This window comes from Crocodylus siamensis, chromosome 2 (genome assembly GCF_052110815.1).
Source record: "Crocodylus siamensis isolate JL-2025a chromosome 2, ASM5211081v1, whole genome shotgun sequence".
NCBI lineage: Eukaryota > Metazoa > Chordata > Crocodylia > Crocodylidae > Crocodylus > Crocodylus siamensis.
The window spans coordinates 160,991,561-161,019,375 of NC_143396.1; the positions used below are offsets into that span (position 1 = coordinate 160,991,561).

A 27,815-nucleotide genomic window follows, 5' to 3' on the forward strand; every position below is an offset into this window, starting at 1 on the left:
CCCTCCTCCTCCTCCCTTGTCTTTTTGTATTCTGATTTCTCTCTGTTTTCTGTACATCCTTTCACAGCATCTGATGAGGTGAGCTCAAGAAAGCTTATGAGATGATATATCAATGATGTGTGTGTGTGTGTGTATATATATGAATCTTTAGTTTAATTTTTATATATATAATACTTTAGTTAGTCTGTAAGGTACAAATCTGCCTTGCCTGATATTGTTATTTGCTAGAATTTGTGTACATTATTCACATGATATAACATAGCCATTGGCCTTGACAAATAAGTGAGTGACCCATTTCTCCACTGTCTTGTGTTGGAGGGTAGAACCAGCTTTCAGCTCATTTTCCTGTGTTCAGTAAGTTTTGTCGTGCTGTTCCCAAAGAATAGACTCAGATACTCCAACTAGTACCTAAAGAAAAAAGGTAACAATTTACTTTGATAAATCCTAAGCCAGCATGAAACATTTTAGCATTAAGGCTGCAAAAAAAGTAGAGGATAACTTTTAATGGAAATGCTAGGTAGCACCCGCAATGGTATACTTGAAAGCTGAAGAAATTCAGAGGATCAGGAAAACCGTAATTTGGGAAGAACACAATCATGGAAACTCATATTCATCCAATGATTACAAGTTGAAAAATGCCACAGTTACTTAATGTAGCTTTAGAAGTGACATCATGGATTGGCCCAGATCTTTCTTTTGAACCATTGTTATGGAATTTCTCAGCTGGTACAGAATATAATAGTCCACAGTGACATTTTATATATTAAAATGCCAACTAATAATTGATGTACTTCTATTTTGGCCATTACAAACTGACTTCCCATCATCCTTGCATCTTTATTATGAAATAATGAAGTTGTGACAAATCCTTAGAGTCTGAAGACAAAAAAAGGTAGTTATATATTCAGAAAAAAGAATAATTAATTTTAGTTTTAAAAGGGGATCATCAGATGCATTATTCTTGTAAATTTGAAAGTGGATCAGAATGTAGTTGAGTATATGCTTTGACTCTGCCTCTTTGTCCAACTGCTGACAAGTCTGAAATGTGCAGTTAACAATAAGACTAGGGATAGACATTCAAAAAGCCTGAGCCTGAATTGATTCAATCTTTGCACATTAGCCTAACCTGAACCAGTTTGTGACTGCCCAGACACATCCCCTCCGGATTGAAAAAGTTCAGGCACATTCCTGCAGTGGCTCAGGCTAGAAGCCGGGGGCACTAGAGCCACCGTCCCTTCCCTTCCATACTGCTGAGCTGAAGGGGCATGGCTAAGTTCTGATAGGACACTTTGTTTAGGGAGGGAGGGGTTCCCTGCCTCCTGACCAGCCCCACCGTGAATTGATAACACAGTATTTATCACCCCATTAAGAAAACAACAGAGGGACATTACCAGTTACCTGCTGATTCTGCCTTTGTCCCATCTGCCACAGCACGGACCATAGCAAGCATGTGGTCTGCTAGTTAATCTTGTGTGTCTGTGTAAGGCAGAGGGGACGGAGGAATCCCTGCTGAGAGTGAGATGGGGGAGAGGGAAGGGGAGGGAGAGCAGAAGCCAGGCAGACTCCTGCAGTCTCTGGCAGAGCTGCAGCCAGGGAGAAGAAGGGAGGAACCAGCCGTGCTGTGAAACAGAGAGCCCCACCCATCCCAAAGAGCATGTCAGGATGCTGGGGGAATCTTATTTAACTTAAAGCAGCAAGGGTTATGGGACAGACATTGAATAAACTGGTTGGACCCAAATCAGTTAAGCCTGCTACTACATTTAACTAAGTTTATCTCAAACTGGTTTCGGCCATTTTTAAACTGGTTCATGTGCACTGAACATCTGTTCTGTTACAGGTTTAAACCAATTTCTAATCACTTAAACTGGTTTATGTGTAATGTCTGTCCCTAGCGCAAGTGTGTGAGCCAGTCAACTTAGAGCAGGAAGGATTCTGTAGGTGGAGTACAGGTGTCTTCATAATTTCTTTTCAGTTCAGGGTTCCAGGCCAATGCTGGGTTCAACCCTCGTGTTAACAGTTCAGGGTAGATTATATCATTCACCTGCCCTCACTCAGTTATACTCCAACCATATGTTCTAGCAGGCTGGCACAGAATAACCTCACTTTTCCATATTAAGCAATGGAACTCTGGCACTCATCTTCTTTTGTTGCCAGCATACTGACTTCACTCTCCTTCTTTCCTTATATCTAAGCTTGTGATTACTTGCCGTCTATGTCTCTGAACTCAAGCTATTTATGCTTGTACTTCAGCAGGGGTACTCTGAGCGGGAAAGTGCATAGCCCAATGCTGAAGCGGGGTGGGGGGTGCAGTGGTACACAGCTGGACATGGAGCAGGGGGACGGGGGAAGAGGGTGGCATGTGGCCGGACATGGAATGACCGGCAGCCGCCATGTGCAACCTTCCCCCACCTGTCACATTCAGTTGGTCAGGCAGTTCCTGCATGGCAGCGCAGAATAAATATGAGGTGGCACTCCATCCCCACCCACCCATTCATACCCCATAGGGCCTTCTCATGTACTCCCTGCTCTAAAGTATGCTAGTTGGCTGTTATCTTCAGGAAGCCTTTGGCCAATTTCAAATTAATGCAGTGTGGATGTGCTCTGTTCCACACTTCTTCCAAATGTCTTCAAACTGGCATAAAAGATATTAGGAGAAGGGTAGCCAGCAATGGTTACAGTACCTTAGTTTAGGTAGCTCTCTCAAAAAGAGAGCCAAATGGCCAGTTTAAGTTCACTGAGTGGTATGTGTATACAGCTAAGAAAACAAACTCTTAAATCCTGCAGTCTCTCAACTAGTCCTGTCAGGACTGGGGTTTTTGACTTGGAATGCTGGGACTTAATCTCAGTGGTTTCTGGCTAGAGAGTCTTGCTCCTCCACTCAGGATAAGACTGATCCACACAGTTGGGATCAGGAGGGAATTTTTAACTGAACAACTTGAGGTGCATCAGTACATCGGTTCGGATGTATTGGCACCGACAAAAGCAAAATTGACATTATCGGTAGTTGGCTTTTTTTGGCTGATGTGGCCAATGTCACCAAAAAATGCTGTGTCCGTGCATGCAGCCCTGCATCTTGGAGAGAAGCATTGGGCTGGTGAGACTGTAGAGACGGAGGGCCAGCGGAGAGAAGAGGTGTCTGGGGAGTGGGGAGAAGATTGAGGCCTCTACAGTAAGACAAGGAGTGGAACAAGAAGAGGCGTTGCCCAGCCGGGGCAGGATGGGGCACGGGATGGAGCTGCAGGAAGCTTGTCTGCGGACAAGGGGACAGCTCCTGCTGCTGGTGCATCTCGGGAGGCACAGAGGGGCATGTGCCCCCCGGATCTGCGAGCAGGGCGAGGGCAGACGGTTGCTGTAGGCTGAGGTCAGGGTCGGTGCTGGGCTCTTTTTGGCATGGGGGGCTGGATTGGGACTATGTATGGGGGGCGTGGCAGTGGCACTGGGTGGAGACCAGTGTGGGAGGCTGTAGTTACTCCAAAATTCACGGTAGCCCCATCATGACCCTGACTCCCAGAGCTGCCACTGCTCAGTCTGAGTGCACCCCAGCCCCACCCCCCTACCAAGAAGAGCCTGGCACTTCCCCCAGTCCCAGCCCACAGTAGCAGCCCACCCTTGCCCTGCATAGGTCTGGGGGGCACATGCCCCTCTGTGCCTCCCCCGGGGTTTTGCCAGCAGCGGGAGCCATCTGCCTCTCCTGTTCATGGCTCCATACTATACCCTGCCCACCCTCAGCTGGTGAGCACCTTCCCCTACCTCAGTCCCACTCCCTCCCTCTCTGTAGGGGCCTCAATCTGCATGCCCCCGATACCACTTCCCTCTCCCCATCCCTTTTCCACCCCCACACACTTACCATCACTGCCGCATAATGGCAGTCAGATCATTATTAGCCAATATGGCTTGTTAATAATTGGCCATCAGTATTGGCCCAAAAAATCTTTATGGGTGCACCCCTATAAAGGCCAGATTGGCATGGACTATAGGAATTTTTGCTTTCCTCTATAGCAGGAAGCATGGTCCTCTGCCTTGGAACCTGGAAGACTATATTAATAAACTCCTTCATCTCCTTGCATGGCCAGACATTGACAGTGCTGTCATCCCCCTGCTTTACTTGTCACGAGTTAAAGCATTCTTAATTTTTTTTGGACATTATTCCTGGTAGTTGCTTTTGAAAATTGTTCATGCAGTTTTGTTTGGAATAGGCTAGATGGGCGATTGTATAGGATGGCTGGGATAGAGATGATCCTGCTTTGAGCAGGGGGCTGGACTAGTTGACCTCCCAAGGTCCCTTCCAACCTGACTTTTCTGTGATTCTATGGAACCACTCTATGTGTGGAAGGGCTGCAGGATTAAGTTGGACACATTGTAATATATTAAAGTTTGATTTTTTTTAAAGCTTTCAACTTTGCTAATCCAAAATTATATTAATAATGTAGGACAAGTTGGGGATTATTTTTAAGAATACAAATTTGATTGGTTACTGTGTCCCTGAGGTTAAACTGACGTGATGCATCAGGCCATAAACCAGGCCCATCAGTTTAGTAATAGAAAACTAGAATTTTCTACTCCGGTATTCCAAATGACATAGAATAGTTGAGTTTTGCAGATGGAGTGCAGAGCAGTGAATGTAATATACCTTGACTTCAGTAACTTTCAGCCTGTCTGCCATGATGCTGTCTCCCATAATTTTCACCTAGATACAGCCTTAGTTAAACTACTGCAAGGTATCTGCATACTTGTTTGGATCATTGTGCTCAAAGAGTTGTCGTCAGTGGTTTGATATCTAATTGGGAGGAGCTATAAAATGGTATTCCCCAGTGATCTGTTCTGGGTCAGGTGCTGTTCAGTATTTTCATTAAAGGCTTGGAGGATAGAAGAGAGAGAACATTTGATAAACTGGAAAGTAGCACTCCACAAGTGAAACAGCAAACGCTTTGGATGACAGCATTAGGTTCCAAAATAATCTTGCTAAATTAGAGAAATGGTCTGAAATAAAACATAAAATTCAATAAGGACAAGTGCAAGGTACTCTGTGTAAGAATTACATGCACAAATACAGACGGGAGAATGAATGGTTATGCTGCACTACTGAAGAAAATGACCTGTGGTTTATATTGTGAACTACAAGCTGAACATGAGTCAATAGCATGCTCTTGTTGCAGAAGAAAGACAACAGCATACTGGGTATATATTGACAGAAATGTCACCTGTAAGTCATAGGATGCGATTCTTCCTTGCTATGCAGCTATGGAGATGCCTTGTGTGAAGTATTGTGTCTAGTATTGGGCAATGCATTTCAAGAAAGACATTATTTAATGGGAAAGCATGGCAGCCAATGAGATTAGAAGTCTAGAAAGCAATGGATAAGGAAAAGGATTGGAAGAACTGAGCTTATTTAGTCTGGGGAAAAGACAACCAGGGAATCTCAATATATGTTCATATGGCTATCGGATATATTCCTTGTCCACAGGGGACAGGACAGTAAGTCATAAGCTTAAATTGCAACAAAGGAGATGTCATTTGGATATTAGGAAGTACTGTCAACCTGAGAGAGCTGTTAAGCACTGGAATGGATAACCTGGAGAGGTTGTGGAATCCTAAACATTAGGAGATTTTAAGAGCAGGTCAGACACACCCTTGTTTGAGATGGTTTGGACAAGAAATGTTTCTGCTCTGAGCAGGGAGTTGGACCACATTACCTCTGAGGTTCTTCTAGCCATGTGATTCTAAAGCCAGACAACAGAAAGCTCTCAGGAGGGATACATTTATGTAGTAAAATGTGATGACTTGGGCTGTAACTGGCAGCATTTCCATCATAACTTTTGAGAGAGACAGTAGAGTTTATTTGACTTGTGTGTTCAGAAAACCATGACCCCTGAACATATAGATACCTGCAGTATTTCTCTGGGGATCTAGATCGCCACCGAAAACTTCCTGCCCTCCCTTTTCTATCAGCATGGATCTGGGCTCTCAAGTGTGGGGCAGAATGCACTCAGCAACATGGCGGCAACAAGAGATGCTGGTTAAACACATACTCTACCTATGTCTGCCTTCACATCCTTAACCTGTGTAGTCTCTACTTCTGCTTTCTAGTGAAGAAACATCAACTGCCTTAGAAGAGAATAGGATTTTTGCTGTCCTTCTTCCAGGAGTGAAAAGGGTTTCTCCTCCTAATTCCATCCTCCGATTTGCTACAAGTGATAGAATGGCCCTTACACATGCACACACATACCCATGTTTTGCTTTGTTATAAAATGTATGATAGTTTCCTAAATTTGAGGGGTGTGACAGGGCAGGGACCCAGGAGCAGCCGTGAACTCCCCTAGCGCCTCCTTCCGTGTCAAGTCGGTGTCCATGCACCCTCGTTCTCGCCCGCCACATCTTTGATGATAAAAGTATTAAGGGAGGCTGCCTTTTATCCTCCTTGACATGGTACCCCTGACGTACTCCAGTCTGTGCCCTGTCTACAGTGACTCTGTGCACTCCCACCTCAAGGGCTACACATGGCTCCTACCACCCCTAATACCACTCCCCAAGCCTCTCAGATGTCCCGGATGTTATTTAGTTGTTTACTGTTGCCCGTGCCTTCACGGATGCTCTCTGGCCTCTCTTTCCTTACAGTCGCCTGCGCTCCCTGCGGACACTCCCAGGCCTTTCTAGGCCGAGCCCATACCGGGCCCTCCTCGCTCGTGCCCCCTCCCTGGGGACTCCTCGCAGCTGCTGCCCACACTGGGGCCTTTTCCCTGTGCTCACGCCCGCACTGGGGCCTTGCTCTGTGCCCTCATAGCCCGCACTGGGGCCTTGCCTCACGACTCCCACAATTGAGGCTCAGGTGGCGGTAGCTGTGCCTGGCCCCCAGACCCGCTCCCTGGGGCTCCTATTCCTGTGTACGCCCTCCCTGGGGCTCAGGTGGCTGTAGCCATGCCTGGCCCCCAATGCACTGTGCCCCTTCTCAGGGCTGGGGTCAGTGCACCCCCTCCTTGGGTCTACAATCCCCACTGAGGCTCAGGTGGCCGTAGCCATGCCTGGCCCCCAGACCCGCCTTCGCGGGTCTTGCACCCCACTGGGGCTTCTCACCTGCACCCACACTGGGGCTTTTCCCACACGACACTGCCCTACTGGGGTCAGGGTCAATACACCCCCAAAACACGGCGCCCTCTCCAGCGCCAGAAACCCCCACGCTACCGTGGAGCTCCCATGAGGCCTCCTCCAACCCCTACAGCCCCACCTGGTCCTCTGGTGTAACAACAAAGCAATATCATAAGCCAATCGGCTACAGCTCAAGAACTAAGCCACCTGGCTAAACGTAAACTCTAAACCATCAGGCTTTTTATCCTTCCAAATCCTTACCAGGGCTTCCTCCACCTGGTCTTCTTCCACAGAAACTGCTCAGGCCATCAGGCTTCTCTACTCTGCCCACTTTAACAGAGCTCTTACTTCCTCAGCTGCCAGAAGAGAACTGCCTGCTTAGCCTCAGTCTGGGCTGTTTATATAGGCCAGGCCCTGCCCCCTTCTGGTCAGCTGACCAACTGGAGTTGCCCCAGCAACCAGCACCTGTTGTCATTTCTAGGAGCAGGGCATTTCAATGCCCTGCAACAAGGGTGGGGCTAGTTTTCCTTGACAGTCCTATCTTTATTTAAATGAAGTAAGGAAGAGTATCTTAAACTCAGCCCTGAGCAAACAACACTTTGAGTCTGCCCCGTTTTGTTTATGATCAGCAGCTGTTTTGGGAAACATGTCTGTACTTGCTAGATGAATCCAAACAAGGAAGAGCTAATTCCAGATAGAGAAACAGTGTGGCCTTAACAAAGATGTAGCTCAGAGCAGAATCTGACCCGAGTAATAAACTATGCATCTTTTGAGGTTTCAGTTTATAACTGTGAATTTGTTAGGATACCAGAAAGTGGAACTGGGAAATGTGTGTAGTTAATATGTTTTTTGTTCTGTCTGTATCATGCAGTGACAATGAAACCCCAGCATTTGTCTCATTGGTGCTCCTTGACTGAACTTTAGGGTTGTTGGTACCCGCAGAGATTAAAAGGGTGCTTTAAAAGTCCATGGGGAAGAAGGTCTTTAACAAGCGTTACATTTAAACCCTGTTGTTTTAAAGCTAGTATAAAATAAATCGTGCTTTGAAGTAACGGGATACTCCCAGAAAATCTTGGCCAGATTCTCATTAAGGCTACAGGCATGTCTAGATAGATTTAGTTTTAAACTAGCCAACTCAGGTACTTTTAGCAATCTAACTGTGTCAATATGGAGCCCAGCACAGGGTAATTGCCAATTTATCCTGCTTCCTGGGAGGGTTTTTGCCTTAATGTACAGTGCAAAAGGGTCTGATCCTCCCCAAAATAGTGATCTGATTGATCTTAACTGGTGTCCAGCAGCTTCTGGCCTCTTGGGAAAGCAGAATTTCCAAAGGCATTTGGGAAAAATGATAGCTCTGTCACTGTAAAAGTTGGGTGGGTTATATGTATGTATGAGTTAGTCTGTAAAGATGCATGTCTATCCTACCTTCTGTCTGACTTCAGACTAACACAGCTAGCTACGTCTCTGTATACATGAGATTTGCCCCAGCAGACTGCTGATAAGACTGATGATGAATGTAGCATGCAACCTTTGTGAACCCAGATTTGTCCTTGATACATGCAGCCTTGAGTTACCTGTTTTCTGACTGCAGGATCACTTAGGGCGCAGACAGAAGTGACAATTTTTACCCAATATGGTCACAGAAAGCAGTTTATAGCCATGACCAAACACAAGTGCACAGTTGCAGGCAGCTTAAAAAATGGCCATTTGGATGAAAATCTGACTCTGCATTGCATGAGGGGTTAGATGAAGACATTTCAAAACAGAGCATTTACAACTTGTGTCTGCACTGTCTCCTGGTCTCAAGCTGTTTTCAGAATGGGAGGGGGGAAAGAGAACAGAGAGAATTCAGTCTGGGGGGGGGCGGTTTCAGCCCCCACTGGAGGGTGAGGCAGATGTATTGGAGTGCACCCCGCCCCGAGGTGCGGAGGCTCCAGTTCACCCACCCCATGCTCCAGTTTTTGCTGGGGAACGCCTAGAATAAGCTCCCTGTGCTACCTTTCCCCTCTCCCATTCTGAAAACTTTGCAACCTAGCATGGAACAAGGGCTACTGTTAGGGTAAGCCAGGTGCAATGTGGCAGCCAGCAAGTAGATACCCTTCTTGGAACCAACAGTGATGTTCTGTTTGGTCCAGGGGATCTTTGTAACTCAGAACAGTTCCTGCAAAGCATTCTTGGTTAGCAGCAGAGATCTGCACTTCTGTCTACACCCCCAGTTAATGCTGGGTCATTGGAAACATTGAGGAAATAAACCATTTGTGTGTCATAGATTCTTTAGAGTGCATGTCCATTGCAGAGCTTGCATTAAAAGCTCTGTAGTTAGAAATCTTCTAAAACAGTGTTTCTCAACCTGTGGGTCATGACCTGAAAGTGTGTCACAAGAACATGTGAAAGGGAGGGTTGCAAACAAACTTTAAAAAAATGGATCAACAAACTTAAAAAATTGATTCTATTTTAAAGGAGAATAACATAGGAAACTGCAGATTTTCCCTTGCAGGCTGGCAGTGTTCCTGGGGGTCTGGGGCCTAGGGGCAGGAGGTGGGAGGTTGGGAGTGTGGGGCACTGGGCCCTGGTACAAAAAAAAGCTGAGAACCACTGCTCTAAAAGACTAAGTATGTATATTAGAAAGAACAGTGTTTATTGGGCATGTCTATACATGTCGCTATGACAGTGTTGTGACTGCACTGTCATTTAGTACTTTCTCCTGTGCTGTGTGTGCTGAACACAGTTATTTTTAGGTACTATGTCACCATAGCGATGTGCTTTAATGAGGTAGTGCGTCACTATGGCAACGTAGCTGCAGCGTCATGGTTCTTGCCCACAGACTCTACATCACTGTAGCGTGTTGCTACAGTGACGTAGCATCATGTGTACACATGCCCATTGTGTCATTGCTAGTTGATGAATAGACAAATTCACACTGGTATTGACCAGTGTTTTCCTGTCTATTCAGCCATGTCAGACCCTTGCTTAGAAATCCTGAATCCCACTGCGCCAGTGTGGGCCAGGAAGGAGATGGGGCATCTGAAAAAATATTCATTAGGTAAAACATAACGTATAACTGCTTCTGTAAATAGCAGTTAGGCACTGTTGCATTTTAGAAGATCAGGGCCATTAACATATCTCAAACCAAACATCTAAAATTACTGGTCACTTCTGAAATAACTAAACTTCTAATCTGATTTTAGATGAAAACATCTAAAATCACTGGTCACTTATCTTATGCCAAACATCTAAAATCACTTCACTTTTAATAACTAACACTTCCTCTAGACTATGGGCACAGCTACGGGCACCAAAATGGCCCCATAGTATGCCAAACTTTTTATGAGCCATCTGGAAGAAGAATTCTTGCTTGACCAATCTCATTTTCTTCTATGACCAGGTGACCTATCACCCGGACAAGGCAGAAGAGATTGATGTCATATATCTTGACTTCAAAAAAGCCTTCGATCTGTTATCCCATGATCACCTCTTGGTGAAACTGGCTAATTGTGGCCTTGGCTCTACCATGATCCGCTGGCTGGAAAATTGGCTCTGTGGTCGGACCCAGAGGGTAGTAATTGATGGAAGTCACTCATCATGGTGTCCTGTGACCAGTGGGGTCCCCCAAGGCTCTGTCCTTGGACCCATATTGTTCAACATCTTCGTTAATGATGTGAACATTGGAGTCAGAAGCGGACTGGCCAAGTTCTCTGAAGACACCAAACTTTGGGGCAAAGCATCCATACCTGAAGACAGGTGGGTGATCCAGGCTGACCTGGACAGGCTCAGCAAATGGTCGGACGAGAACCTGATGGTGTTTAACACCAAAAAATGCAAGGTTCTCCACCTTGGGAAGAAAAACCTGCAGCATCCTTATAGGCTCAGCAGTGCTACACTGGTGAGCACTACGAAAGAAAGAGACTTGGGGAACATCATTGACCACAAGATGAACGTGAGCCTGCAATGCGATGCTGCTGCTAGTAAAGCAATCAAAATGCTGGCTGGCATCCATAGATGCTTCTCAAGCAAATCCCGGGACGTCATTCTCCCCTTGTCCTCGGCCTTGGTGAGGCCACAGCTGGAGTACTGCATCCAGTTTTGGGTTCCACAATTCAAAAAGGATGTGGAGAAGAGAGAGTCCAGAGGAGAGCCATGCGCATGATCAGAGGTCAGGAAAACAGACCTTACGACAACAGGCTGAGAGCCATGGGGCTCTTTAGTCTGGAAAAGCACAGGCTCAGGGGTGATCTGATGGCCACCTATAAGTTTATCAGGGGTGGCCACCAGTATCTGGGGGAACATTTGTTCACCAGAGTGCCCCAAGTGATGATGAGGTCAAAGAGTCATAAACTACTACAAGACCATTTCAGGCTGGACATAAGGAAGAATTTCTTTACTGTCTGAGCACCCAAGGTCTGGAACAGCCTGCCATCCAAGGTAGTTCAAGCACCTACATTGAACACCTTCAAGAGTAAATTGGATGCTTATCTTGCTGGGATCCTATGACCCCAGCTGACTTACTGCCCTTTGGGTGGTGGGCTGGACTCGATCTTCCAAGGTTCCTTCCATCCCTAATGCCTATGAAATCTATGAATTCCTCAAGGACTGTACTTTCAATTCCTTGCTATACTTAAGACATATTGATGACATCATCATTTGGCTTCAAAACCTGCAATCTCTGATTTAGTTCCATCAGAAATTCAACAGTCATCACCCCTCCATCCTACTATCTCTTGAATACTCCAGCACCAACATCTCCTTTTTAGACGCAATGATCAGTATCCAGAATGGTAAAATACAGACCACGTTATACAAAAAACCCCCACAGACCAACATACATATCTGCACAAAACCAGCAATCACCCTAAACACACCAAGAAAGTTGTGATATACGGCCAAGTCCTCGGATATTACCAAATTTGTACTGAGGAGAACACCTGGTATTACTACCTCACAAGTCTTAAAAAGGCTTTCACTCAACAAGGACACTCCTCCAGGCAGATAGATCGCACATTCAAAAGAGCCACCCAGATACCATGTCAACAATTACTGCAGTACACAAGGAAAATCCCACAAATTGCACACCTCTGGTTATGGTATATCACCCCTCTCTCAAACCTATACAGAAAATTCTCAAACAGTTGCAACCTATGTTAGAAGAAGATGCAATTCTTAAAAGAGTTCCTCCCAGAACCACCCATCCTAGCCTTCAAACAAGCGCCAAACCTCACTAACCTCATCGCCAGAAGCAAACTTCCTACGGCCCGCAACACACCAAATGGATCCAGACCATGCCATGACAAGAGATGTAAAACCTGCCAACACATCTCCACCACCCCTACAATTACTACACCCTACAACAGAACCATCAGTATTCCTGGATCTTACACTTCAACCTCCAGAAATGTAATATATCTCATCCAGTGCACGAAATGTCCTGATGGAAAATTCATAGGAGAGACCAAAAAACAACTGTGTAGCAGAATGAACACACGCTGGAAATCTATCACAGACAAGAATACCCAATTACCAGTAGAGGCACATTTCTCACAAGAAAACTACTCTTTCTCCAATCCCTCATTTCTAATCTTCCAAGGGAATTTAAAAAACACTTTTCACAGATGGGCCTATGAACTTCAGTTTATCAACTTCCTGGATACAAAAAATCATGGACAAAATATAGACTTATGACACATTTTAACCTGTGTGACATCTAACTCCCCAGGTACCTCTCCAGTATTTACCAGCTACATTCATTCCCCTTCCCTCCCCCCACCAGCCTCTTTCACCCACTGGCTCCTCAATTTACATCTTCACTCACTGGCTTTCTTGCATGCATACTGGCCTTTGGCTTCTTACTATTCATTCCATCCAGGAAGAGCACACACCAACTGCAGATGCTTCCTCAGCTTGATGAAGGGTATTTATACCCAAAAGCTTGCAAAAAAGATTTTTTTCCCCAACTATTTGAGTTGGTCTAATAAAAGATGTCAGATTTACCCAAAGAACCTTGTCTGCCTATGTTCTGAGACCAACACACCTACAGCCTATACCCCTGATCACTTCTGGAAATCTTGGCCAGCGATGATTGCTGTTTATCTTCCTGAAGTGGGAGATATTTTTTTCTCACATTTGAGGCATAATTGAGAATACTCTCTTTGGATACATGAGGGAAATATAGTGTACACTATATATTCACTGTACAAAAATTAGCTGCCTATTAGGGGGAATAACTGCTTTTGATTCCTCCTACCCACACACATACATACACGCGCACATGCATACAGAAAAGGGTTCTCTTCCTCCTAACCACAAAACCACCTATTTAAGGAGGGAAGCAGTAGCCAAACCAAAGGTGCTGCCCAGAGCAAAAAGTTCTTTCTCTCTGAGATGATTATTCAGACTATTCCATTCATGCAGCAGGCATAATGATATGATGACATTACTAGTATATTTCCATTGGACATCACACTTGGCAGCTTTGCCAGCAGCAGCAATTTTTAGAACTGGAACTTGTGTATGAATTTCCCACTTGTGTGCTATCACAGTGTTCGCATTCTTGAGTGTGAAAGGACTTGCGGTTGAATTGTAAAGCTGTTTGCACGGTTGGTCTCTCACCCACAGTGGCGGCTTACAGCTTCTGAAAACAACTTGGGGGAAACCTTACTATTTGATGTGGGGAATGGGGAGAGTTATTTATGTGTTACTGAACCATTGGAATAACTAGAAGGGACAAACTTCCCAGCTAATGAGCCAGTAGCTGAATCAGTTGAAGATGAATTGCAGCATAGTTCTTAAAGATATTTAGTAATGTCAGCCCAACATCTGTGGTCCTTACACAGGCAAAACTCCTGTTGGTTTCCCCAGGAGTCTTGCCTGATGTGTGTGAAAGTCCAGCTTGTTGGTTTTGCAACTTGGCCTTCTTTGAGGAGGAGAAATATAGTCTCTTCTCTAACCTCCAGACAGGGAATACAAATGATAATGTTCTCATAATAGTACTGTCTTCCCATCCTCATAATAGTACTGTCTCATAACAGACAGTAGGGCTGTGCGAAATGGCACCGTTCTGTTTTGCCTTCAGTTTCGATGGTTCAATGGAACAGCATTCCATTTCGAATTTCATTTTGATTAGAAACAGCTGTTCCATTCTGTTTAGTCAAAGCAGAAAGGCTGTTTCAATGCTGGTTTGATGTTTCGCTGGGGACAGGAAATCAGCCCAACTGAGCTGACTTCCCATCCCCAGTGCTAGATCATGCTGGGGGTGGGGAGGCAGGGAGTCAGCCCAGCTGGGCTGGCTTCCCACTCCGATACTGCCATCAGGTGGGGGGCAGAGAGTCACAGCATCCTCTACAGTAAAGCAACACCGTCTCCATGTGTAACACTCTTAGGCCGCAGTAAACTAATTAACTCCACTGTAGGATAGTACTGCCCAACACAAGTACTATCCCACAGCAGAGTTATTTAGTGCATCTCAGTGCATGTGTACATGGTGACCAGGGCTGGCTGACACACAATGGAGGGCTGCCTGTCAGCTAGCCCCGCACTATAGGTCCCTCGTGCCCCAGGCAGCCCCTCCACAGCACATTGAGCTGGGGCAGAGCAACTCTGGGCTGCCAGGCCAACCCCCTGAACTTCCTGCCAGCCGTGGCTGCTCCACCCCAGCTCAATGTCCTACAGTCCCAGGCGCATGTGTAAGTGCTGCACTCAGGAACAATAAACTCTGGTGCAAACTACACCAGAGCTTATTCAGCCATGCTAATTGTGTGTGTAGCTGTGCCCACTATGTTCCAAAGACCAAGAAAGAGTGTTGTCTATGTCACAGCCATAGAACCTGTCAGACTCAGTTGTAACATGACTAATTGGCTGTGGCTTTAGAATACCTGATGGAACTCACTCTGCCCTTGCTTCTACATACGTTTAAAAGTAGCCACTCCGGGCCCAGTCCTTCAAGGCAGGGGTGTCAAACTCACCTGGAGCCTATAATAGGGAACTTTATGGTAGGGGGTTTGTGTGCTTTTAGCCCTGTAAGTGTAGAGATCTGTGTTAAGGGCTCCCAGCCCTTCATGGAGCAGATTGAAGTTAAAACTGTCAGCCTGGTGTGTGGGAGGGAGTGGAATTAAAAGCTTCCAGCCCTGTGTGAAGGAGGGGAGCTAAGTGGGGGCAGCGGCAGCACTGAGCAGTTTGAAAGCAGCAGGTCCAGAGACCTTGGGGGAGGAGTCCAGCAGTGGCTTCAGGTCTTGGCAGGGAGAGACAACGGCAAGCCAAATTGAATCTAACCCTGTCCTCAGCTTCTGATGCCCTGCCAGTAGCCTGGCAGGCCTGGTAGAAAGGCTCTGTGAGCTGGATCCACCCTGTGGCCCAGATTTTTTCACTGCAGTACGTAAGTCTCTCTTAGATCAATGGGAATTGTGCACCTAAATACCTGTTGAGGTTCTGGCCCTTGCTGCTTTAGAGGTCTGTAGACTTCACAGGGGTGGCCATGCAGGAATGTGGGAGCAGGGGTATAAAGACAGGAGCCTCTCTTTGACCTTGTGCCGTAGCCATGGGAGCAGGAACTGCCTGGTCCTGTGTGAGGACTTGGCTCCTGACTTGCTTTGTAAGAGATGAGAGAAGTTGCTTTAGTGTTGCTTATTACTTAAGCATCTATAAGCCTTGACTTCAGTGAGGGCCAGGTGGCTAAAGCTTAATAGTCACCTTGTTGGCCAACACATATTTTTCTTGTCAGTTTCTAGATATAATTAGGCTGTTTCTTTCTGCTATCAAGAAGGGGAGAAATAGCACCTTTGGCTTCAGGCACTAGTTGAAACACAAGCAAGCTTGATAAACTTTTAAAGATGTCCCCTTAAGTGAATCAAGAGCTCTGCAAAATTTGTGTCAATCCTGGGATTGCTTTCAGAAATCCATAGAAGTTTGTGTTCTTTTGACTTTCATCAAAGTTAGTATCTTTAAAAAAGCAAAAGTTAAATTAAACCGTCAAACTTTGGCAAATAGAATTCTCTACAATTAACAACAGTGGTTGGTGATTTTATACTGTCTATTGGCCAGTATTTTTATAGATCTTGAGCTTTGTCATCCTGCTCTTTGCGGTTTGTTTTACTTTATGTGGGCCAGACTTTCAAAAGGGAAGAGTGCCATAGAGGCAGCCTTCACAAACCAGCATTGCTGGGTGCTGAGCACTTAGAAAAATCTGGCCCTGTATTAGTAACTAGATTGACAACATAGTACATATGTGATATTCCTTAACATGTACTAGTCTATATTTGTCACTCATCTTTGGTTCTCATGTAGCTCCTCCCCATTGACCCATGTCTTCCAAGAACTCCCTATTTTGGAGCAATTTCTAGCAGGTGTTGTTACAATATAAAAACAGAAGAAAAGGCAGACAAACGTTTCTTCCCTCCCTCCTTCCCTCCAATTGCAGGATAGAGGTGTTATCTCATGTCTTCTAATCAGGTTGTATTGGAGAAACATATGATGGGCTGATTGATCATTTTGTCAGCATAAGTTTAAGATGACCGTGGCTTTCATAACTGTGAAGCCACAAGTGAATTGTGCAAACACTTCCAGATCAGTGCCAGTGAAATCCCTTATACCACCATATTGCAGGATGATTTCTGTACATGCTTCTAGGTTTTAGAAAAAAAGGTTCCGTTTTACAGAATCTAATTATTTGGTCTGCAATTCTTCTCCATTAAGATATGATGAAGAAGCACAGGTGTCAATTACTGAAGCTAAGGTTCATATAATACATTTTAGAACCCAGGTACCTTTCACTAATTTGCCTATTCCTTTCTGCTACTTAAAACTTCCTCTTGGTTTGTTTTAACTTGAATAATGTGCATACAGTATACAGGAGGATGCTTCTAGTGCAAAGTGAAGATAGATTTTTAAGCACTATTTTCTTTCTTTCTTTTTTAATATAGAATCTCTTCTTGGGGGCCTTTCTGGCCTGGATTCCATATACAGTAATGTAGAGCATCAGCTAAATGAGTCACTGAGACGCCGTAGACATGCAGGAGACAATGACTACAACATTGAAGTGCTTCTAGGAGTGGATGACTCCGTGGTCCGGTTTCATGGCAAAGAACATGTTCAAAACTACCTCCTCACTCTTATGAATATAGTGAGTATCTATTACATGTCCTCAGTGCTTCTGCTGAAATGTCATGAATTCAATAGATTTTAAATATTTTTGTTACAATTATTGTGGTAGCACCTACAAATGCCAGTCACAGGCCAGACACTGCAAAATGCATGCAATGTTTTATCTCTTCTTTGATCAGAATCATGTGTGCTTATTGTAAAGTGTTGATTTATTTTCCAGTGGTTGCTCATTCTGTGAGCTGAACCTTTCCATCCTTTTTTTTCCTCAGAAAAGTTCCCACTGACTTCACTAGGCCTTTGTGTAAGCAAGTCCTAAAAAAAAAAGTTTCCTCTACTTCAACTGCAAATGTATCCTAGACAAAATAGCATTTAAAAAATTGTAAAAAGGGTAAGAATAAATGTTATCATAATTCAAATCTTCCATTGTGTGCTAGTTTGACCTTTTTTAAAAAGAAGTATATGTTTGGGCAGTTGGGCTTAATAAGCTCATTGCATTTAACCATAACTTTTGTAAAAGTATTTTACATCTTGCTGATGCCAGTCTGCATATCTTCTCTAGCAACCCATCTTTAAAAAAACAAAACAAAACAAAATTGTAAACAAGCCAAATGAGTGCCCTGTATAAGTGGCAGTTTGATGGAAAGTCATTTTAATGCTACTGATGCCCTAGCTGTGTGTGCACCTTAAGTAGTACAGTGACACCCATATATAAACAGACACTAGGATGGAGGAGTGACTCTTGTTTCTTAAGGATCTCTTTCATTTTATGAAATAACTCATTTAAAAAATTGCAATAATGTATGAATAACAATTCATCTCTTTCTTACTCATATCAGTTAAAAATATTTTATTTATATTTACAAATCATCTTGATGTTTTTTTGCCTTTATGTTACAAAATTTCTAATAGCAAGTCAGTTTAAAAGGACATGGCACCCAGAACAGACCACCATCTCATTCTACAGCAAGGAAAATCCTACTTGTCATAGAATAGGGGTACCTAACCCCCAGCTCACAGGCCACTGGCACTTTGTCATCTAGCCTGTACGAATATGGGAACAGACAGATTTAAGGGTGTGGACATATGTACTTGGAGCCCCTTCAAAAGGTTCAAAGGCTGTTATGTTTTAATTCTTATGTGTGAATGAGTTGAGAATGGTTCAAATCTAGCAAAACTGTTCCATCTTAATGCTTGATGCAGTGTTAAAGTTGGAGCAGTTTTCCTACATTTGAACTGTTCTCGAAACTTTCACACACAATTGGGACATAACAATTACTGCTCTTATGAAAGAGCTACAAATGCATGTGTATCCACACTGAGAATAAATCAGAACGTCTGATGCATTTTCCCATGCACCTGATGTACACGTTCCTCCTCGCCTTCCAGAATGATTTAAAGGTGTTTCTGCCTGTGGCCTTCCTTTACTCCCTTCCAGGATTACTGATGTAAGTTAAATAAACAGAGATCTGGCCTCAGGCATGCTTTCCAGTTGCTACAGTGATTTCTGATACTCTGGACGTGTCTACATGAGATGCTGACTGTGCAGTAGCCAAAAAACCCTGCATAGTAGCACATCACAGCACAGACAGTGCTAATACACTACTGCACAGTATTAGCAGGCTAGTGCTCAGCAGTGCCATATAAAAGACCTTCACTAGCACAACTGCACAGTAACTCTGGTTACTGAAAACTTATTTATTACTTGCTAATACAAGTGCTAAATAAATGTGCAGTAATGACTGCACAGTGGCATCTCATGTAGTCTCTGTACTTATAAGTTCTGCCCATTTATTCCGTAGAAGTACTCAATGCCTTGTTATAGTCCTCAAGGGTATGGGTTGTAGCCGTGTTAACCTAAGGCCACAGGCAGACAAGGTTCTTTGGGTAAATCTGATATCTTTTATTAGACCAACTCAAATAGTTGGAAAAAATCTTTTTTGCATGTTTTCGGGTATAAATACCCTTCATCAAGCTGAGGAAGCATCTGCAGTTGGTGTGTAGTCTTCCTGGATGTAATGAATAGTGAAGAAGCCAGAGGCTGGGCTGCATGCAAGAAAGCCAGTCAGTGAAGATGTAAATTGAGGAGTCACTGGGTGAGAGACAGGCGGGGGGTGGGGGTGAGGGGAATGAATGTAGCTGGTAAATAGTAAAGAGATACCTGGGCAGTCAGATATAATCCTAATACTATTTTGCCCATGCTTCTGCTTCTTCAAGGGATGAAAGAAATTTGCCCCCATGACGACTACTATAGGCTTCCAGAGGTGCAAGCACCTATCTCAGCAAAGAGGCTGCCTTAATCAGTAGTGTGAAATGGGGGGTGGGTAGGTAAGTGTCCCAGGCACCATTAGAGGGGGAATCGGATGGCAGCTCCCTGGGGAGTCTGCAGTGCTATAGCAGCAGCAGCAGCAGCTGGATGCAGGCACTCTACACTGCTGTTGTTGCATCAGCAGCAACTGGAGCCAGGTAAACCATTCCATACCAGAAGAGGCTGAGGACCTTCAGTCCCTAGGAAAGGTAACACTGAACCCTCTCTCCTGCTCCCCACTGCACTCCTCCAGCAGGGTTTTGCCAAGGGCATAAAACCTTCTAGTTACAGTTCTAGCCTTGATGCTAAATGCAGAAGTTCATAGATTTCATAGACGTTAGGGCTGGAAGGGACCTCGGAAGATGATTGAGTCCAGCCAGCTGCCCAAAGGGCAGTAAGTCAGCAGGGGTCATAGGTTCCCAGCAAGATAGACATCCAAATGTCTCTTGAAGGTGTTCACAGTAGGTGCTTGAACTACTTCTGGCAGCAGTCTATTCCAAACCTTGGGGGCTCGGACAGTAAAGAATTTCTTCCTTATGTCCAGCCTGAAACGGTCTTGCAGTAGTTTATAATTGTTCAATCTCGTCATCCCTTGAGGTGCTCTGGTGAACAGACATTCCTCCAGATCCTGACGAGCACCCCGATAAGCTTATAGGTGACCACCAGGTCACCCCTGACCCTGCGCTTTTCCAGGCTGAAGAGCCTCTCATCATAAAGTCTGTTTTCCTGACCTCTGATGCGCGTTACTCTCCTCTGGACTTTCTCAAGCTTCTCCATGTCCTTTTTGAATTGTGGAGCCCAAAACTGGACACGGTACTCCAGCTGCAGCCTCACCAGAGCCAGGTACAATGAGAGAATAGCATCCTGGTATTTGCTCGAAAAGCATCTATGGATGCAAGCTAGTGTTTTGCTCGCTATACTAGCTGCAGCATCACATTGAAGGCTCATGTTCATTTTGTGGTCAATCATGACCCCCAAATCCCTTTTATCCGAAGTGCTAGCCAGTTTAGCAAGGCGGAGCCTATAAGCATGCTGCGGGTTTTTCCTCCCACAGTGGAGAACCTTGCATTTTTCAGTGTTAAATGCCATCAGGTTCTCATCTGCCCATTTCTTCAGCCTGTTGAGGTCAACCTGGATAGCCTTCCTGTCCTCAGGTGTGGACACTTTACCCCAGTGTTTGGTGTTGTCGGCGAACTTGGCCAGTCTGCTTCTGATGCCAGTCTCCACATCATTAATGAAGATGTTGAACAATATAGGCCCAAGGACAGAGCCTTGAGGGACTCCACTGGTCCCAGAGCACCGTGACAATTGACTTCTGTCAGCCACCACCCTCTGGGTCCAACCACGTAGCCAATTCCCCAGCCAGTGGATCATGGAAAAGCTGAGGCCGCAGTTGGCCAGTTTTGCCAAAAGGTGATCATGGGATACCAGATCAAAGGCTTTTTTTAAAGTCAAGATATATGATATCAATCTCTTCCCCCTTGTCCAGGTGATAGGTCACCTGGTCGTAAAAGGAAATAATATTGGTGAAGCAACACTTACCTGCAACAAACCTGTGCTGGCTACCCCTCAGGATTTTGCCATCACCAGTCTGTTGAGAATAGTCTCTTTGATAATCTTTTCTCGGACTTTCCCCAGTATCGAGGTGAGGTTGATGGGCCTGTAGTTTGTTGTATCCACTTTCCTCCCCTTCTTGAAGATAGGCACCACATTGGCCTTCTTCCAATCATCAGGCATTTCACCAGAGCGCCAGGAGTTCTCAAAGATCCATGCCAGAGGCTGAGCTATGATGCTTGCCAGCTCCTTGAGTACCCTGGGATGTAACCTGTCAGGGCCGACTGACTTGAAGGTGTCCAGCCTCTCAAGGTGTTCCTTCACAAGGTCAGCATTAATAGAGGGTAAGGAATCTCACTCACCCAGGCCCTCCTGTCCCATAATGGGCAGGGGCATCCCTTGGGACTGGTGAAAGACTGACATAAAGTACTCATTTAGCAAGTTGGCTTTTTCATGGGCGTCAGTTGTCAGGTGTCCCATCTGGTTTAGCAGGGGTCCAGTGTTGCCCTTGCTTTTCCTCCAGTTCCCCACATATCTAAAAAAGAACTTTTTATTGTCCTTGATACGTGTAGCCAGTTGGAGTTCACTTGCAGCCTTGGCTTTCCTGGTTTGGTCTCTGCAGGTCCGAACCAGTGCAGAATATTCATCGGGCACAATGATCATAGAACAGCCCATGCATTCTACTGGCAACACCAAATTTAAATAAAAATGGAAACATTGTAAGAAAATGCATCTGTCTCTTCCCTTCCCCTTTGTCATCTAATTGCTGTATGTTTTCCTTCATTTACTGCCAGCACATGCCATAATATTTCTGGCTTTGGAGCAGCCGCCACACTTGTATACAGGTGCCCTTAAGTGTTTAAGTCAACATACAAGAGAACTGTACACATCCTTGATTCAGATAGGCTTGATTTCCCATGCATATTTAACAGGAAGCATAACTGAAAGCTTTAGAATACCTTGTGTGGAGCTCTTTGAAAAAGAGCCATTGCCTCAGTCTACTCTGTGAAGTGTCTCTTGAAGGAATGAGTGAAGGCCCATGATGATAGCTTATCAACAGCTCAGTTGGCCATGTCCAGACAAGTACAGGAATGCAGTATGTTCAGTTCTCTGCACTGCAAGGGAGCAGCACAGAGGGTTTTTTTGACCACTGGCTATCCAGGGGTCAAAAAACCCTGTGGAGAAAAAACGAGGAGCAGTGCATGCATGGGCAGTGCACAAGCACACCACTCAGAAGTGGAGCTGGGATGCCTGGAGCCACACTGCAGTTGCCGGCCAGGCTTTATGCAGCAGATTGCTGGTGCTGCAGCCCTGGTAGGCCCTCAGGTCCCCAGGTAAGGCTGCTGGGGCTAGCTCAGTGCTGGCCCCAGCTTCCCCTATCCCACCTGGGGTAACTTGCCTCATGCCAGAATGTAGATGGCACAGGCATTCCCCAGGGACAAGTAGAAGTGGCGCAAGCTGCGCTGCCACTAGTTGTCCCCAGGGAACCAAATGTCCACACCATGTGTGAACGCAGCCAATGGTACCAAAAGTTGTTTTTAGAACTAAAAAGTGCTCATGCTGACTCTCTCTCCTTTTTCATTACAAAGGTGGTGTCGTCGCACCCAGATGTACTGCTAGCACAAGCAGATACAACTTCAGTAATTTAATGTATCTTACCCTGTACAACATCTGACGTGGAAATTGAATCAGGCCCTCCATTTCACACCCTGATTTGGATCCAAATGCTTGTGACCATTAGTACCAAATGTCTGAAGGTTTCATTTGGTCAGAGACTCCCAGAAACTTGAATGCTCATCTCAAACCTATACAAACCTCTTTGCTTAGGAAATAGACTGTAAGAATTGTGGGAACAGATGTGTATACAAAAAAAAGTTGGTCAGGATTTTGGGCACAGGACTTGGAGGCAAGAACCCAGGCTCCAATTTCCCTGCTGAAATACTACTAAAACCAATGCAAAAAAACCTGGGCCTGCTGATTTATAAATGTCAATTTTTTTAATTGGTCACAAACCAGTTCTATGGCAATAGTAGGAAGGTGATCATTCTACCCTGCTCCTTCTGTACCCTGTCTGGATGTTATTTCCGTTTGGCCCTATGCAAGACAGAAGCAAAGTAGTCATTCAAGAGTTCAGTTTTCTCATGAGTGCTGGTAACCACCTGTCCTGAGTTGTTGAGCAGTGACCCCACACTCTCATTTGTTTTCCTCTGTTCCCTACATACCTAAAGAAGGACTTCTTGTTGTCCTTGGTCCCCATTGCTAATTTTAGTTCAGTTGCTGCCTTAGCCCTTCTAAGCTGTTGCCTATAATGCGGTCCATTGTTGTATAGTCCTTGGGGCATGCCACAAGGTTCCATTGTCTGTACAGCTCTTTCTTCTTTCTTAAGAGGACTGTGATTTCCCTGTTTAGCCAAGAGGGCTTCCCAGCCCTTTTGCTACATTTCCTTCACATGAGAATGGACTTCCTTTGCGCTTCAAGGATCATGTCCTTAAGGAATGACCCTTCTTCATGTACTCCTTTTACCTTTGGTCCCTGGTCCTGCAGCACTTCCCCTACTAGTGAGCTGAGCTTGTTGAAATTTGCATTTTTGAAGTCCAAAACTTCAATCTTGCTATCTAGTTTGTCTGCCTTGCGACTGACCACCACCTTCTCCAGCCACCAGCACACCCAGCTGCCCTACTGACACCTTCTCTCACTGCCCCAGATGCAAGCCAGCCCTTCCTGGATGGTCCCAGGCAGCGGGAAGGCAGCAGGGATGGTGCACAGGATGCTGGAAACCCACCAAGCCCAAGCTTCCCCCAGCACTCCTGGGCTTCTGGTGCAAAAGATAATAGCAAAAGATAACTGCTGGCTACTTTGACAAATCCCACTTACTTCTCTCCGTTATTTTGTCCTGACTGATAAATTCTTTTTTCGCTATCAGTTTTTACCATGGCTCGTAGTTTCCCTGCAGAGAAGAGATAAACAAAAATTGAATATGCTTTTTATTCTTTCTACTAGTTATATAATGAAGAAGTTATTTAAAATTATGATTTAAACCCATCTGTTCTAGTGGCACCATGCTGGATAGTTTTCCACAGTAAACTGATTTTAAAGTGTAGTCTTCTTAGTATATTTAATTTTTACCAGTTACGTGTTTAAACTTAAAGAATCTTGTATACTTGTAACTTTCCTGGTTTGGATAATCAGTGCTATAAAGTTGTAGTACTGAACAGTATTTAGGGAGATCCTGGATCCCTTTATTGTCATTCTGTAGAATGTATGTCCCATGTAACTTAGCTACAATTGGAATGATGGACTAAGGCTATACACTCAAAAGTTTTACTGCCAAAACTTGTATAGTGCTGTTGACATGACTCTATTGCTGGGCAGAGTCATGCTTGACTGCTTTTTCTGTAACCCTGTGTCCACACAGTGAGGGGTTGTATCAGCAGAAGATACAATGCATTGTGGGCAGGAGTACAGGCTTTGGGCTGTCAATATTGCTATGTCAGTGGAATGTGGCCACACTGGCATTTTGCTTGCAGCTGTATGTTTAGGGAGGCGGTTTTGCCTTTTTGGCAACAGGAAGACTGTTTTCAGGTGGGTTTTTTTGTTTTGCCTGATCACATCATATTTCTTTGCAGGCACATAAAAACAACCAGGGCAAGGAGAGACAATTTATGTTGATAAAACTTTGTGTTATAGGTCAGGTTGATGTTCCTTCAGTGTTGGATACATACTGGGAACTTGGTATTTTCCTTTCTTGGTAAGAAATGTCTTCCAGATTACTTATACCACCTAGCTGGCTACTTCCTAGCATTTCAGTCAATAAATTCCATGTCTAGTTCCACCTCCCTCTCATAAAGCCATTAATTCAATCCCTTGCACAGCTGCTCTGGATTAAAGGAGAATATTCTGTCCAGAACCACTCCTTCCTATGGAGTTCTGTATGCATATGCTGCTTGTGAAAAGATCTGTAGTTGTGAATAGGTGAAATGAGACTCAGTGCAGGCTGGTACTCATTCAGGTTCTTCTCACCACTTTGTCAACGCACCTTGATTATTTAGATTTGCAGGATTCCTGAAATGCTAGTCCCAGGCTCCATCCGCCCACCCCCCATGACTTTCCCTGTTGTGCTGAAGCACATGAATGTTTTGCATTGCAGACAGAAATGCAGTAAGATCTAGGATGAGATTGCCAAATTTAAGGACTTGGAATTCAGAATTCCTGGGAGGAAAAGCTAGTACAGTAATCCTGTGAAAAACACTGTTGTCTTACTTTAGCAGAATCCACAACTACATTCATAGGTCCATTTTTTTTCCATTATGTAACCTAAGCTAGAACTCAAAAAAAAAACCTCAGCTAATGAGCACTTAAATTTCCATTCTGGTTACATTACTACATCTTGAAATAAGGCATATTATAAAGTTTCATTGTTAGATTTTGCCACCTTTTTCTGTTTGTTAATTCTAGCTACCAGTCAGATGATAGTGCAAAGAGAATTTTTCAGTAGGATGTTTTGTGAGGAATATTTTCATGTCATTTACTTGCACCCTTAGTTACAACATTGCATGTTTGGAGGAGATGAACATCTGAAAATGATCTGTTCTCTTGTTTTTCTATAATACACCTTAATTTGGAATGCCTTCAGAATACTTCCTTACGTTTGCTTTAAAGCTAACCATTCAACTTTCTGTAAAAGTTAATATCCTCAAACATTTTTAAATGCCATGGAAGTAGTTCCATCTGCTGGTAGTACACTTTAATACAGAATATATCCAAACTAAAATACTGATCTTCCCCTTAAGGCATTATGTGCATATCAAAAGAGAATGGCATTCTGTGTATATTACAGTAAAGGTTTTTAAGTAATACAGTTGTTGGAATCAAGATTTTAATAGCTGTATAGTAGTGTTACCAGACATTTAACCAACTTGTTAGTAAAACATGAAATTACAGTTGGAATGGACTCTGGGATAGAAAACAAACAATAAATACAAGGATATAGGTATAGTTTTTATATTTTTATTCATTAGATTTATGCGTCACCAAGGACAACTTACAATAAAAGACAAAATAAAATACAAACAAAATAAAATATTTAAATAAGATAGTATATGAGGGTACAAAGGCTATAAACAAATGTTGGTCAAAAGTTTCCAAAGGGTTAGCACTCACTGTTTTATCCCTGTTGAGGTCTGCAGTGTAGCAACCTTCAGATCCAGAGTTAAACAAAGAGGCCAGAGAGACTCCAGACAGGAGTTACCCCTTGGATGGTCATGTCAGTCAAGTACTGGTAAACCTGTGGAGCTAAGCATTTTAGAGTAGAGGGCTGAGTGGTGCAGCTGCACTGTGGGCTACCACTTCCCTCCAGCAGGAGAGAGGTGGAGTGAGAGAGGAAGAGATCTTGCTTCTGGGCTACAGAGGGGATCAGAGGTACCGTACAGGGTAGGGAAGGTAATGCACTCCGTCCCCCATACCATGGATCAGGTCCAGTCACCTGGGGGGCTGGATCTGGCCCTGAGGCCATAGATTTAGTATCACTCTGGTAAACTCATCCAGTTGGTCAGTTATATACAGTACAGTAAGGAAAAAAGAAAGACGTCGTGATTTGTAGCTAAAATCCCTTGAAATATTATTTTCCAATGAAACTTTTGATAAATTCTAAGGAACATTTCAGAAAATTTTTCTGCTTTGGCTTTAAACTTTATGAATCAGGACTATAAATGCTGTGCTGTACTCTGGACATGCAGGAAGACTAGGTGCATATACACATGTATTTCACTGCAGAGCTGACTAATTACCTGTATAATTTAAGCATCACTGTCTAGATCAGCACCAATATTGGGGCACAGTAGATTAATTAATTCTGCCATGATATAGCACTGTTGGGGAGAGTATTATCTTACAGCAGAGTAATTAACTCCTCCAAAATGCTTATGTAGAGGTTGACCAGGGCTGGCTGGGCTCCAGCCCTCGTGCCCCAGCCAACACATCTACTGCCTGCCACCAGAACCTGGTGCAGACCCCCTGAGCTTCCTGCCAGCCCAAGACTGCTCTGCCCTAGCTCTAACTGCTGTAGTTCCAGGCTCACATAAAGATGTTGTTGCCGGGAGCAGCTGACTCCAGCATGAACTGTGCCGGAGTTTATTCAGGCACACTAACTGCACATGTAGTTAGGCTTCCGCTGACAAGCAAAATAGCATGACACATAGAGCTCTCATCCTATCTTCCTCCTTTCTGGTTGTACACAGTTGTCACTCTTGCCAATATACTTAGTTAAATTGTGGGATGCTCCCAGGTCCTAAGTTAGTTGAAAAATATTTGCAGTATTCCACTATATATATACTTGACCACTTGGGGCAGCAGGACTTCAAGTCCAGTGGCCATCACATACTGGTATTTTTCCTTCTGTCACAGCCAGAGAAGGACGTGGGTCACTTTTTTCATTAGATCAGAGCCAGTGAACAGTTGAGGTGTAAATGGGGAGTGCCAATTTTTATTCTTTTGTGTTCAGTTTAGTGATTGACATGTAAAATGCATCTGGTAGGGAGGAATATTGACTCAAAACCACTCTAATATTTCTTAACATTCTGTGGTAAGCAAAGGCAGATGTATGATGCTGTTAATTATTAATTACTGATAGCCAACTGTCCTTAGCTAAGCCAATTAATAACCATACCTCAGTGTGTGGGTGTCAGCACTTCTGTCTAAAAGGAATCCTGGTCTATCTAGGGAATGTCAGTGGTTTTAACAATTCAGGAGCTATAAGTCATTGAGACTGGGCAATAGTGAGAAACAT

At 44.4% G+C, this 27,815-nt stretch overlaps 1 protein-coding gene and 1 long non-coding RNA gene across 4 annotated transcripts in view; one reads left to right on the forward strand and one right to left on the reverse strand.

Moving 5' to 3' along the window:
* LOC149870991 (uncharacterized) lies at positions 1-26,328 on the reverse strand. Its single transcript, XR_016440166.1, has 3 exons — positions 26,192-26,328; positions 23,906-23,978; positions 1-408 (listed from the first exon to the last, which is right to left on the reverse strand). It is a non-coding gene; the product is annotated as an uncharacterized LOC149870991 (long non-coding RNA).
* The window catches only part of ADAMTS3 (ADAM metallopeptidase with thrombospondin type 1 motif 3), a 275,381-nt gene that overhangs the window by 184,576 nt on the left and 62,990 nt on the right, over positions 1-27,815 (forward strand). For all 3 annotated transcript variants that reach the window (XM_090031952.1, XM_090031953.1, XM_090031954.1), the window contains exon 5: positions 16,992-17,191. In XM_090031952.1, the coding sequence (XP_089888078.1) occupies positions 16,992-17,191 (200 nt within the window). The remainder of the gene's footprint in view (positions 1-16,991; positions 17,192-27,815) is intronic.